At 41.4% G+C, this 14,318-nt stretch overlaps 1 protein-coding gene across 4 annotated transcripts in view; it reads right to left on the bottom strand.

The window, feature by feature from the left end:
- CEP170B (centrosomal protein 170B) overlaps positions 1-13,457 on the bottom strand; it is a 75,761-nt gene extending 62,304 nt beyond the window's left edge. For 2 of the 4 annotated variants that reach the window (XM_081332677.1, XM_081332680.1), the window contains exons 1-2: positions 13,230-13,457; positions 4,011-4,147 (exon numbers count right to left, since the gene is read on the bottom strand). In XM_081332677.1, coding sequence (XP_081188803.1) covers positions 4,011-4,130 — 120 coding nt within the window. In that variant the 5' untranslated portion in view covers positions 4,131-4,147; positions 13,230-13,457. The remainder of the gene's footprint in view (positions 1-4,010; positions 4,148-13,229) is intronic. The other 2 variants (XM_081332678.1, XM_081332679.1) reach the window with 2 other exon arrangements.
- Between the last annotated feature and the right edge of the window lie 861 nt (positions 13,458-14,318).

Here is a 14,318-nt window from a genome sequence, read left to right as displayed (position 1 = left end):
AGATCTTAATCTTGTCAATCATGTTTTCTTGGCCTGTTACTAGCTATCTACTATAATGTAAGATGATGTTAATTGTCTGTATCATTTAACAAATCTGATATGGAAAGGGAGTTCCAAAGGCCATTACCACCGCCCTCCCCTTGTCCACAGAGAGCATTCAGCTATGTCAGTCTCCTACCATCAACACATCACCTAAGCAGTACCATTTAGCCCAAACATACTTCAATACAAGTTCTAGAAATATCTGAGACATTCCTTACTACAAGTAGAAGGAATACTGCACTGCGCAGCAGCAACAAAAAAAACAACTAAAGGGATGAAAGGAATGTTGTTAATGACATCTGAAGAGACTAGTTAGATCTTGTTTTCCCAAAGCCAAGAAAACGCTCAGGGAATCTTATAAGTTTTATTCTTTTATTCATTGTGTGGACTTATATAATCTTAAAGAACTCCCAGTGGTGAACAACAAGCTAAAACATCCATAGAAAATTACAAAGAAACATTAAACTTTCCCAGTAAAAATGCATCAGCATAATCATAACATACTGAAGCAAAAAAAAAGAAAACACCCTAATTATTTTCCAAGCATGCTTCAGAAAAGCACATGTTTAATCATTTTTTGGAGAGCTAAAGAGAAAAACCTAGATTGTTTCCTAAAGGAGGATATTTTAAAGCAGTGTTTTTCAACCACTGTTCCGCGGCACACTAGTGTGCCGCGAGATGTTGCCTGGTGTGCCGTGGGAAAAATTGAAAAGTAATTATAAAATACTTTCTTTGTGTTTATTTGATTCCTATTCAAGAGAATTACTTTATATATAGTCAATATAGGCACAGAGTTAAATTTTTTAACATTTTCTAATGGTGGAGTGCCTCGTGATTTTTTTCATGAAACAAGTGTGCCTTTGCCCAAAAAAGGTTGAAAAACACTGTTTTAAAGAACAGGGACCATCACTGAAAAATATTTCTGAACCCAAGCTCCACACAAACCAAAATGAGGGATTGTAAACAGCACCTCTCAGGTCATGATTTGGGTAGATTGAGTCCATATGAAGAAAACAGTCCTTCAGGTACCTAGCACTCTCCTATGGCTAAAATCAGAACATCACACCACTGATATCTAGAAATCCAACTCCTCAGATACCAAATGTCCTACCTATTCTGTTATTCAACAAAGTGAAGTTGCCATATCCCAACAGGATTTATCCCTTGTCTCAAAAAGAAAATTGTTACAAGCCAATCCAACTGCTGCTAGGAGGAGAAGCTGAAAAACTGGTTTCAAATTTGTCAGTGGAGCATGTTTGTACCATTAGTTTTGCTCCCTGCATTAGGAAAGGGGAGGGGAAACACACTCATGAGAAGACCCAGCATGAGAAATCAGCATCTTACAAACTGCTGAGATGCAATTATTCAAGGAGGAAGTCCGGTAGAAGAACAACCCCCAGAAATCGTGGGCGCTCCATCACTGGATATTTTTAGGAAGAGACTAGACATTCACCTGTCTGAGATGGTATAGAACAGGTCTATAATAAAGTTGGAAGGGACCTTGGAGGACTTCTAGTCCAACCTCCTGCTCAGGCAGGAAATCCTATACCATTTTAGACAAATGGCTATCCAGTCTCTTCTTAAAAACTTCCAGTGTTGAAGCATTCACCACTTCTGGAGGAAAGTTGTTCCACTGATTAATTGTTCTAACTGTCAGGAAAGTTCTCCTTAGTTCTAGGTTACTTCTCTCTTTGATTAGTTTCTATCCACTGCTTCTTGTCCTGCTTTCAGGTGCTTTGGAAAATAGCTTGACTCCCTCTTCATCATGGCAACCCCTGAGATATTGGAAAACCTGCTATCATGTCACCCCTCTTCATTAAACCAAACAAACCCAATTCCAGCAATCGTTCCTTATATGATTTAGCCTACAGTCCCCTAATCATCTTTGTTGCTCTTCTCGGCACTCTTTCTAGAGTCTCAGCATCTTTTTTACATTGTCGTGACCAAAACTGGATGCAATATTCCAACTGTGGCCTATCTACAAGTTGTCTGTTAAAATGCTACACAAAGAAAACACAGTATAAAAGCAAAAGATGCAAAGTGTTTTCTTAAAAGGTTCAACATTAAGCTTATATAATTGTTCACTCTCCCTGCTAAAGTACTGTATATGACTATCTCCAATCACATCTTTCTGCTACTTTAATTAACAGAGGCCTATGCTCTGCTACCCCATGCAGAAGAATTCAGATGAAAGTTCCAAGTCATTCAGTGGAACAAATATTTTAAATAGCAGCCCAACTATCCATTTGTGGAGTTGTTCTATTTCCTCCACAAACCTTTTCCTTCAGTGTTGACTTATTTAGTACAAGTTGGAATGCCTGAAGCACAGATCAGGCATGTGTCAACTCCACAAGTCCAGGAGCATTTCCAAATCTAAACACAGAATTCAGAGCAGATGTAGAAGTGAATTCCTGGCCAAACACCACCACCACCATCCCACAGCAACTGGGTTTTGTCCACAATTAGCTCAAACATAAGGCCTAATTCAAACAAAGTGCCCATTTTTCAGTATATAATAATTTCATCCTCCTTAATCACAATGAGCATGTTGAATATTTCCAAATTGTGAGATAGGGTCAGAAAGCTTGTAGAAAGATTTGATGTAAGTCACACTTAAAAGAAAATGGTTGTTGGTTATTCCATAATTAGATATATAATTAAGTATTCTGTTCAACAAAACTGTTTAGCTTACCATCGTTGTTTAAACTAGTCTTTCCCAATCCTGGCAACTTTAGATGTATGGACTTCCAATTCCCAGAATTCACCAGTCCACACCAGTTAGCAGGATTGGGAAACACTGGTTTAAACCAACTCAACTCTTGCCCCATATTCTCAAAAGCTCTTATGAAAAAAACTAATGCCAAGCCTTAATATCTGGCCCAAGAACAAAGTCCAGCAAGCCTCTAACTCACATATTCCCTGATTCATTGGGCACATCCTTAAAGTCTACTTAAGAAGCATTATGTTTCTTAATGCAAGAAAAGAAACTGCAATTATTAGACAAAATTGTGAGTAAAATTTTAAGATAATTAAATTAATTTCAAACTATATATTTGTAATTTGTATCTCACCTTTCCTCCCATAGATATATGGTTAAAATTGTTTCAACTGTTTTTGGTTCACCATGGCAATAAAGTTTTAAGCATTGTTTGTTGAAAAGCTAAAATGATGGTTTCACTATACATTATCCAATAAACCATCTTTTACAAGCCACATTAGCTGAGTTCACATATTGATATAAGCCATAATTACATTATGGCTTAGCGTGAGATACAAACTCAGGCACTATATTTAAAGTAGTATAATATGTTGTCTGAACCAAACTCTGATTCATCCAAGGTGTACATTTTAAAGGTTTTTTTCAGCTTTACCAAAAAAAAGGAGGGAAATATCATGTCCCAAAGCTTTATGTGCTTGAGCTGATCATGACAAACTATGGGTTAGTTAGTAGCTGGAGCTGGGGAATTCTGGGAGTTGAAGCCCACAGCTAAAAGTCATAATAGTCATACAGCGGATTATGAGATGACTGACTCAATATTACAACTTTTGCAGAGGTCATTAAGCAGATCAGCATGGTCATTAAGTGAATCCACAATTATTAAGCAAACCCACTTTTCACTATGGGGCATTTTTTCTGAAAACTGGAAGCAAATGTAGTATTCAGTAAAATCATCATAAATTTCAATCATGGGATGCTGCAAACAGCCATAAATGCAGGACCGGCCATCAGAATTTTGGAACAGAGTTGTAAGTTCCTTTGTGGGGGGTATCATAACTTTGAATGGTGCTACGCAGCCAGTCATAACTTGAGGACTGATTGTATAACAAAGGTGCCTATGGCTGGACCTCAATCATCCCTTCCTGCTTCAAAACTGAATATGAATACTGGTAAATATTATAGTTAGCTGAAATCTTGCTTTCATGATGAGAATTAAAACTCTGCCTCTTTCTATAGAGAATGCACTTACCTGGAGCATGAGTTCACAGTCTTCCCTGCCAACAAATATCATCTCCCGAGGAAGCCGATGGCGAATACCTGTCCCACTCACCAGGAACCATGATGTCGTGCTCATTTTGCTGTTTGGCATTTTAACTTTTCACCATCCTATTTGAGCAACAGAGAAAATCTGGTTAGGTTTGTAATAATAATCTTCCTAGAAGTCCAATTACTTCCAATTAAAAATCCATCATGTTTAAATTACAGGAGCTAGACACTATATATTTCTATGTCCCATTAAAATAACAATCAATGGTTGACATAAATGAAAGCTCACCAGAAACCAAGCCTGGGGAAAAATTACCAATAGGAAATTAATTTCTCAAACACATTGGAGAGAGACACGACAGTTTGTCAGTTGATTATTCTGATATCTTAATAGAATATAATTTTCAGTATGTTAGCAGAGCAATGAATGAGAGAGGCCTTTAGGGAAAAAGAAAAGTAGTGCATCTCTGTACAAGATTTAGAGATGAAGCATAAAGGAAGTTATACATTTAATTTTGAGGAGTCTTTGATGGTGATGTTACCTAGTTTGAAATGTCTGCAAGAAAACAACCAAGCAAATTAACTTGTCTGGCATTTACACAAACAAACTGAAGGTTACACAACATGCTAAAGTACAAAACAACAAAGCATACCTAGTATGCTGTGCAACTGTAACTGACCTGGTTTAGCACAGTGTATAAATTCAGCCATGGAATCAGGAGTACTGGTGGTTCTTCAAAAACAATTGTGGCTACTTAATCTCCATTTAAACTGATAATCCCGATTTATTCCTCTTTTAAAAGGCAATGGTTATAAATCAGGGTTCGCTTTTAACTCATTACTCTTGGGGGAGGGAAGAATATCTATGGAGTTCATGGTAATTTATTTTAGACAATCAATTAAGATTTAACGTGCTCATTCATTAAATTCATATTTACTTCAGGAGGTCAAAGCAATGTACATAGCACATCTGCCTCCAAATATTCTCTCAAAAACTGTCCTATAAGATAGGTTGATCTAAGAGATAATAATCATTCAAAGAGTTTCTACAATTGACATTACAGCTGCAATTATATCTCAGCAAATGTAATTCATCATTTAAACAATATACCACTCTCAAAATTCTGTAACATCCAGGCTTGTTATATCTGAATCCATCTACTGACCTGTGGTATAGTAGTGGGAAACTCACAATCTGCCAGACAAATGTCCCAGAAACACTCTTTGTCATCCTTCAAGCTTTTTGAATTCATGCTGCTAAATTTTAGAAAGACACTCCCAAGAAAAACAGTCCTAGTTTTTCACCATGTTTCCAAATTAGTAAAGAAGCATTAAAGTATTAGTCTTTCTTTAAACATGTGTAATAATTGATTTGTTTGACAGGACTAAGGAGACCCAGGTTCAATATAAACTCGGCCAGGAAAGTTCACCAAGTGACTTGATCCTGTCACTCTCATACTCTTAAGTAACACCAGCTGCCTGCAATTAGTGCAGGTTCGCATCCCACCAGGCTCAAGGTTGACTCAGCCTTCCATCCTTCCGAGGTAGGTAAAATGAGGACCCAGATTGTTGGGGGCAATAAGCTGACTTTGTAATAATGCCACTTGTGGGGGGAAAGCCCTAATAAGCAGGCTTATACATAGAATGAAGGCTACTGCTAAGTTTGTAAGCCGCCCTGAGTCTTCGGAGAAGGGCGGGATATAAATGGAATAAAAATAAAAATAAAATAAATAAAATACCAGCCTGCATCTCAAGACTAGATAGGTAAACATTATGAGAATTAGTACTACATACATCAAAACTGAGTTTCTGGAAGGAAGGGAAAAATATGAAGCTAAGGAACAACACCACCCCAAATTTCCAAGACCCAAACTTCATGATCATTTGTGTGATATCATAACATAGCTCCCTGCAACCTTCATTTATCGCCATGCTCAAAAACAGATTACAGGTACAGAAAGACCAGACTTTCTATTAAAACTTCGCTTAATTTACAGATATACTCTGACCATATACTTGAAGGAGAAGGGCTACATAATCTTCTCTGGGGCAACCTACGGCAAGTCACTCAAGGAAAAAAATGAAAATGGTTTTATTTTTAAAAAATATAAATCATAACGTCAAAAATTAATTTCAAGGAAATTAATTTAAATATAAATTAAATTAAATATAAAAATAAATTAAATTAGTACAATTTACAGAAACAAAGGACAATACCCAAGCATACAATAGAGAAAACACAAGCATATTCAACCAGAAATAAATTTCTGCATGTTGGTCTTCTTTGAAAGGAAAAGGTGACAACACTTTTATATTCTCTTTCTATAAAATAATAGCCAAAGAAAACAACTTCCATAGAAGTAAACTTAAATATATTTAACTTGTTTCAATCTGGTAAACAGATAGCCCAAATGTGGTAATATGTTTAATAATCATACTTAAGTAACACAGCATTTCCAAAATTAGATTGAAACTGAAAATGTCAATATCCAAATGAACCATATATGTTTAAGAATATGTTGTTAGCTGCGAAGTCGTGTCCGACTCATCGCGACCCTATGGACAACATTCCTCCAGGCCTTCCTGTCTTCTACCATCTTCTGGAGTTCATTTAAGCTCACGCCTACTGCTTCAGTGACTCCATCCAGCCACCTCATTCTCTGTCGTCCCCTTCTTCTATTGCCCTCGATCTTTCCCAGCATTAGGCTCTTCTCCAGTGAGTCCTTCCTTCTCATTAGGTGGCCAAAGTATTTGAGTTTTAGCTTCAGGATCTGGCCTTCTAAAGAGCAGTCAGGATTGATCTCCTCTAGGACTGACCGGTTTGATCGCCTTGCAGTCCAAGGGACTCGCAGGAGTCTTCTCCAGCACCACAGTTCAAAGGCCTCAATTCTTTGGCGCTCAGCCTTTCTTATGGTCCAACTTTCACTGCCATACATTGCAACTGGGAAGACCATAGCCTTGACTATACGCACTTTTGTTGACAGGGTGATGTCTCTGCTTTTTAGTGTGCTGTCTAGATTTGCCATGGCTTTCCTTCCCAGGAGCAAGCGTCTTTTAATTTCTTGGCTACAGTCCCCATCTGCAGTGATCTTGGAGCCCAGGAAAACAAAATCTGTCACTACCTCCATTTCTTCCCCATCTATTTGCCATGAATTGAGAGGGCCAGATGCCATGATCTTGGTTTTCTTAATATTAAGTTTCAACCCAAGTTTTGCACTCTCCTTCTTCACCCGCAACAACAGGCTCTTTAGTTCTTCTTCACTTTCTGCCATTAGAGTGGTATCATCTGCGTATCTTAGGTTGTTGATATTTCTTCCAGCAATCTTAATTCCAACTTTTGATTCATCTAGCCCTGCCTTTCTCATGATGTGCTCTGCATATAAGTTAAATAGGCAGGGCGACAGTATACAGCCTTGCCGGACTCCTTTCCCAATTTTGAACCAATCAGTGGTTCCGTGTCCAGTTCTCACTGTTGCTTCTTGACCCGCATATAAGTTTCTCAAGAGACAAATAAGATGGTCTGGTACTCCCATCTCTTTAAGAACTTGCCACAGTTTGTTATGATCCACACAATCAAAGGCTTTAGCATAGTCAATGAAGCAGAAGTAGATGTTTTTTTGGAACTCCCTAGCTTTCTCCATGATCCAGCGTATGTTAGCAATTTGATCTCTAGTTCCTCTGCCTCTTCGAAATCCTGCCTGTACTTCTGGTAGTTCTCGATCCACATACTGCTGAAGTCTAGCTTGTAGGATTTTAAGCATGACTTTACTAGCATGAGAAATGAGTGCAATGGTGCGATAGTTTGAACATTCTTTGGCACTGCCTTTCTTTGGAATTGGAATGTAAACTGATCTTTTCCAATCCTGTGGCCACTGCTGAGTTTTCCAAATTTGCTGGCAAATTGAGTGTAGCACTTTTACTGCACTGTCTTTTAAGATTTTGAATAGCTCAGCTGGAATACTGTCACCTCCACTAGCTTTGTTTTTGCTCAGCTTTTCTAAGGCCCACTTCACTTCACATTCTAGGATGTCTGGCTCGAGGTCAGTGACCACCTCATTGTGATTATCTGGGACGTTAAGCTCATTCTTGTATAGTTCTTCTGTGTAATTTTGCCACCTCTTCTTAATCTCTTCTGCCTCTGTTAGGTCCCTGCCATTTTGGTCCTTTATCATGCCCATTTTTGCATGGAATGTTCCCTTCATCTCTCCAATTTTCTTGAAAAGATCTCTGGTCCTCCCTATTCTATTGTTTTCTTCTATTTCTTTGCACTGTTCATTTAAGAAGGCATTCTTATCTCTTCTAGCTATTCTCTGGAATTCTGCATTCAATTGGGCATATCTATGTTTTTCTCCCTTGCCTTTCACTTTCCTCCTTTCCTCAGCTATTTGCAAAGCTTCCTCAGACAGCCATTTTGCTTTCTTGCATTTCTTTTTCTTTGGGATGGTTTTGGTTGCTACCTGTTGTACAATGTCGCGAACCTCTGTCCATAGTTCTTCAGGCACTCTGTCTATCAGATCTAATTCCTTAAATCTATTTGTCACCTCTACTGTATATTCAACAGGGATATGATTTAATTCATACCTGACTGGCCTAGTGCTTTTCCCTACTTTCTTCAGTTTAAGCCTAAACTTTGCAAGGAGAAGCTCATGGTCTGAGCCACAGTCAGCTCCTGGTCTTGTTTTTACCGACTGTATAGAGCTTCTCCATCTTTGGCTGCAGAGCATATAGTCAATCTGATTTCTGTGTTGACCATCTGGTGATGTCCATGTGTAGAGCCGTCTCTTGGGTTGTTGGAAAAGAGTGTTTGCTATGACCATCGTATTCTCTTGACAAAATTCTATCAGCCTGTGCCCTGCTTCATTTTGTACTCCAAGGCCAAACTTGCCTGTTATTCCAGTTATCTTTTGGCTTCCTACTTTAGCATTCCAATCCCCCATGATGATAAGGACATCATTTTTTGGTGTTAGTTCTATAAGGTGCTGTAGGGCTTCATAGAACCGGTCAATTTCATCCTCTTCAGCACTGGTGGTTGGGGCATAGACTTGGACTACTGTGATATTGAATGGTTTCCCTTGGATTCGAACTGAGATCATTCTGTCATTTTGAGGATTGTATCCCAGTATTGATTTTCCTACTCTTTTATTGACTATGAAGGCTACTCCATTTCTTCTGAGGGATTCTTGCCCGCAGTAGTATACCTGATGGTCATCTGAATTAAATTCACCCATTCCTGTCCATTTTAGTTCGCTGATACCTAAGATGTCGATGTTCAGTCTTGTCATCTCTTGTTTGACCACGTCCAGCTTTCCTTGATTCATGGATCTTACATTCCAGGTTCCTATGGAGAAAAAATCTTTACAGCATCGGACTTTCCTTTCACCACCAGACACATCCACAGCTGAGCGTCCTTTCGGCTTTGGCCCAGTCGCTTCATTCTTTCTGGCGCTACTAGTACTAGCCCTCTGCTCTTCCCCAGTAGCATATTGGACGCCTTCCGACCTGAGGGGCTCATCTTCCAGCGTCATATCGTTTTGCCTTTTGGTACTGTCCATAGGGTTTTCATGGCAAAGATACTGGAGTGGTTTGCCATTTCCTTCTCCAGTGGATCACGTTTTGTCAGAACTCTCAGCTATGACCTGTCCGTCTTGGGTGGCCCTGCACGGCATAGCTCATGGCTTCATTGAATTACGCAAGCCCCTTCGCCACGACAAGGCAGTAATCCATGAAGGGGGTTTAAGAATATAAGAGTAGCCAGATTTAAACCTGATCCACCTTGCCAAGAATCTTATTCCTGAGGCCGCTAATCAGATATCTGTCAAGCTTTCTAAAGTCATGAGGACAACACCACCTCTCCGCACATTTCTTAGCAACTAATAATAGAGGTAATCTATATCTATTAAACCAGTATGCATTTATGCTTTTTCTTCCATTATTTGACTAGTCCCCTTTTAAAGCCATTTACATTGGTAATTTTCCTTAGATGTTGGGACAGTTCCCAAAACTACTTCTATTCTGCTAGACAAATGGCTTTGTATGAATGACTCTGGATATGCTTTCAAAACCATGCGTATTTTGCAAGACTTTTAATATATTGTCTTTATCCTACCTCATCTCAGTTGACTTTTTTCTAAATTAAAAGAAAACAATATGTTGTAACTTTTCCATTCAGTTCCAGGACCATTTTGGTTATCCCTTTGACTGTTTTTACTCACCTTTGCCAACAAAATTATTTTTAAAAAAAATAACTGTGATCACTCTATTGGTTGATTTTAAAAAAGCATTGATGGCTGGAACACTAAAAGAGAATTTATAGTGTTTCCATGGAAATAATTTATTCTGTATGGCACAAACTTAATGCAGCAAATTACTAAAGGCAAACCCATTAACCTATAACTCCAGTACTGTTTAGTTAGTGACCTATGAAAAGACACATTTGAAGAAATTGAGCACAGACCGCAAGAACTACTGTATGTACAATTTTAGAATGTAAGCATAGTATGAAGAAGGAGATTGCAATCCTAGAAACATTTAAGCAGGACTAAGTCCCTCTGAAACTGAAGAGCCTTACTCCCAATTAAATATATACTGCTCAAAAAAAATAAAGGGAACACTTAAACAACACAATGTACTGTCTTTAATAGTAGGATGTCTTATCTTGTGTTCCCTTTATTTTTTGAGCAGTATATTTAGAATTGTATTCTATGAGATTCAGCTCTGGAACAAGTGAGATTCAAACTGGCTGCAAATTCATCAGGAGAAAGACTAGATCTGTACTCCCATAACTCACATCCCAGAACATAATCATTCTATGTTGCCAATTTCACCAGCAGCTTCTCATAGGAAAATGTGCAAAACTGTGATCTCATGACATAGGATAGGTGTATTCTACCACACAAAATACTGTAGATGAGCAGCAAAATGAGGACCCAGATTGTTGGGGGCAATAAGCTGACTTTGTAAAAATGGGGGGGAAGAGGCGGGGAAGCCCTAATAAGCAGGCATATACATAGAATGAAGGCTATTGCTAAGCACGTTGATTCGCCCTGAGTCTTCGGAGAAGGGCGGGATATAAATGGGATTAAAAAAATAAAAAAACTCATGTAGCTGCCATTCTTGTTTAAAGTAATATTAACAAGATAATATTCCAGTATTCCATATAGAAATTAAACAAACTGAACTTAATACCCTCCAGTTGTGTGAATCATAACATTCATCGTCCCTAGCTTATATACCAAATGGGCTTATTGGCACTTACACAACACAGCCCAAGAGGCTGGAGTTATTAGAGGCTGTCATCCAACACAGCTGAAAAGCATCAAGATGGAAAAGGCTATACTATTCATTCTCCCTTGGTCCTGCCACTATCTAACATAAAGATAGGAACTTGACCTATCCCTGAAAGGATTATGAAAATACTAGATGTGTTACTGTAAATAGTCACAAGATGCTTCCTAAAAATTCAACTTGAATTTTACTATTTTACTATTCCTTTTTAACACAGCATCTCTTTCTCGATCTGCTTGCTCTTCTAATATATGCAACTAACTGCAAGGACATGTTTGCATCTGTTACTAGAAAGAAGGGAATAAACATGCTAAGCAGGCTCTTATTGGCCCACAATGCAGACACAAGTCAGGGCAGTAATCAAAGCTCGCAGTGCTTATTTTATCTCTTCCCTGCCCCCCTTGAGCGGCTGTATCTTTAATCATCACGCTAAACCTCAGAGGTGGGAAATTCAGCAGCAATGAGTGCTTATTATGGACATTTTCTGAGAAGGAGGGGAAGATTTAAAGGAAAACACAGACAGGCAGGCCTCAATAATCCATCTGATGCAGGAGGAAAGGGGAGAGAAGAGTTTAATAAGGAGAATGAGGCAAAATGCAAGAGAGAGCAGCTGTGGAATGGAGTAAATGAAACAAAATATTAAAAAAAAGTTTAATAACAGAAAGACAGGAAGGCACTAAGAACAAAAGTAGAAGAATATCCTCAAGGGCGATTGCCTGGTTGGCAGCCATCAAATGCCAACTCAGCTAGCTAGGCCAAGATTCATCCCAGATCTTTCACCATTATGAAGCCACTGCCAGCAGCTATCCACACCTAGAGAAAAAAGGGTGGAGAAAAAAGCCACACCAATAACCCGAGTCAAGGTGTGACCACAAAACTGCCAGCCAGCTTAAACTGCCTTTCTTTCAGAAAAACTTTGGCAGTTCAGTGGGAGGGTGAAGGGAAATAGGGAACAGAAGAAAAAGGTGAAGCACCTTTAACCTCCACAGTTCCAAAAACCTAGGTTGGAGCACCATAATCTCTTTGTTTAGAGACAGTATCAAGCATTGGCTCAAAGCAGGGGCAGAGGGGATGTTGGGACCATAAAAATTATGCTGGGTGGAGGCAGAGCTAGTGACAGATGTGAGGGAGAACTAGACAGAAAGAAAGCAAAGAGGGAATCCAAAGTTCCATATCCCATATTTTAAACCTGGCAGGGAGACTGGGTATTTTTTCTTACACCTGCTTTCACTGAAAATAATGCCCTACCTGTAGTCACTGAAATACTAATCCCACTACCCCTCCCTCCAACTTGCACACCTCTTCCTTGTTCTTTCCACCCAGACACACCCAGTGACACGCACAGCTCCGCATCCTAGCTGGAGAAGAAGTGTTGTATTACCTCCGTTTACCTGCCCAGGACTCAAACCGCTGCACCTGCAGTCCCCTCTCTGCCACACCTGCCTTCCCCGCTTTCAGATCCACCCCTGGTCCCAGGCACAGCCTCTTATGGCATCACGAGACTCTTTGTTGTAGTCACATCTGCTTCCTTCTCCCTCCACCCCTCCAAATCCGGCGGCAGGGATAGTTCTCCCCGCCGCCGCCGCCGTCTGCCTCTCCCACATCACCACCACCAGCCACACCCGCCCCCCGCGGTCCGATTTTGCAGCAGGCTAGGGCGCCCCCCTTCGCCTGCCCTTCCCCGCTCTATCCGCAATCCCGGCCCGGCTGCTCATCCCTGCAGGGAGGCCTCTGCCCTAGGCTGTGCTCCGCAAAGCGACCAGGTGCTGCTTCAGCGGGCGGAGGCCTCGGGCACAACCCGAAGGCAGGCTCAGCTGTTTCCTGCCGGAGGACCCGGCCTGGACTTCCTTCAGCAGGGACTCGGGATGACTGCTCTTCCCGTAAATTCAGACTCCTCCCGGTTACCTGTCCACCTTACCCTGCCCGCACCCACGGCTCCGACGTCCTGCCCTCAGCGCCGCGCCAGGTGAGAGCGCCCGAGCCCAGCCCAACCCAGCGTGGCGGCGGCGGCGGCAGCCTCGCGTCTCCCTTCAGCCTCCTCGACTAGGCGCTGCCATTATGCTGTTGCCCACATTGGCTTTTCGGGTTCTCTTCCCTTCCTCCTCCTCGGCGCTGGGATCTTTCTCGCTGCCCAGGGACGAAGTAGAAGGCAGCGCCGCCTCCAGCCTTGACTTGCACAGCAGGTTCCAGACGCCAAGGGGCGGTTCTCGCCTTCTCTCTCCTCCCCTTCCCTCGCCTCTCTGCGCCTTTTGCTCAGCCTAATTCTCCCTTCCGGGCAGCTCCGGCAGCAAACCGACAGGTTAGATCAGGTGACGACGGAGCGAAACCTCGTCCCGCCAGGCTGGAGCGCGCCGATGCGAGAGGCTGATGCCGGACCGGTTGGCTTCCCGTTTCTGCCGAGGCTGCTCCGGAGCTTCCTTGCGACTGGCGAGACCGACGGATTGGAACAGCCCGGGGGTGGGATGTTCCGCGAGGAGCCGCGGCGCGCGTCGTCCTACTAGGAAAGAAAGGCAGGGTGGGGACGAGGCGGCAAATAATTGGAGAGGAGGGGGCGCAGTTGGGGGGGGGGCTGCTCATGCCGTGGCCAAAGCTATTCGCCGCCGCCGTGGCCACTGGGAGAATAAATCCAAATCCAGAGCAATGGAACATGCAGGGAAGAAACGGTGTGCATCTTGGGTGCTAGGTCCAGCAAGACCTTCGGGTCTGGTCTAGAACATACCCTGATAAGATTGTTACCTAGGTAAGTATTTTCGGTGGCCAAGGCAACAGTTCTCAAGTAGAGACCTGGACTAGAACTTTGGATGACCTACCTAATCCAGGGTTATCAAGCATGTAAATGAAAGGGAAACATTCTCTGTGCAGGTCAGGGCTTTTTTTCTCATAGAATGCTCAGAACGGAGTTCCGGCACCTTTTTTGGATGGAACCTTGTAGGGTAGGCATGGCGGGTTGTATGACATGTGTGAGTTCCGGCACCTTTTTCTTTTACAAAAAAAGCACTGGTGCAGG

Source organism: Vipera berus (assembly GCF_964194415.1).
Source record: "Vipera berus genome assembly, chromosome: 1".
In the NCBI taxonomy this organism is placed as follows: Eukaryota; Metazoa; Chordata; class Lepidosauria; order Squamata; family Viperidae; genus Vipera; species Vipera berus.
The sequence above is the reverse complement of the archived record's forward strand: the minus strand, read 5'-3'. Positions and strand labels throughout refer to the sequence as shown.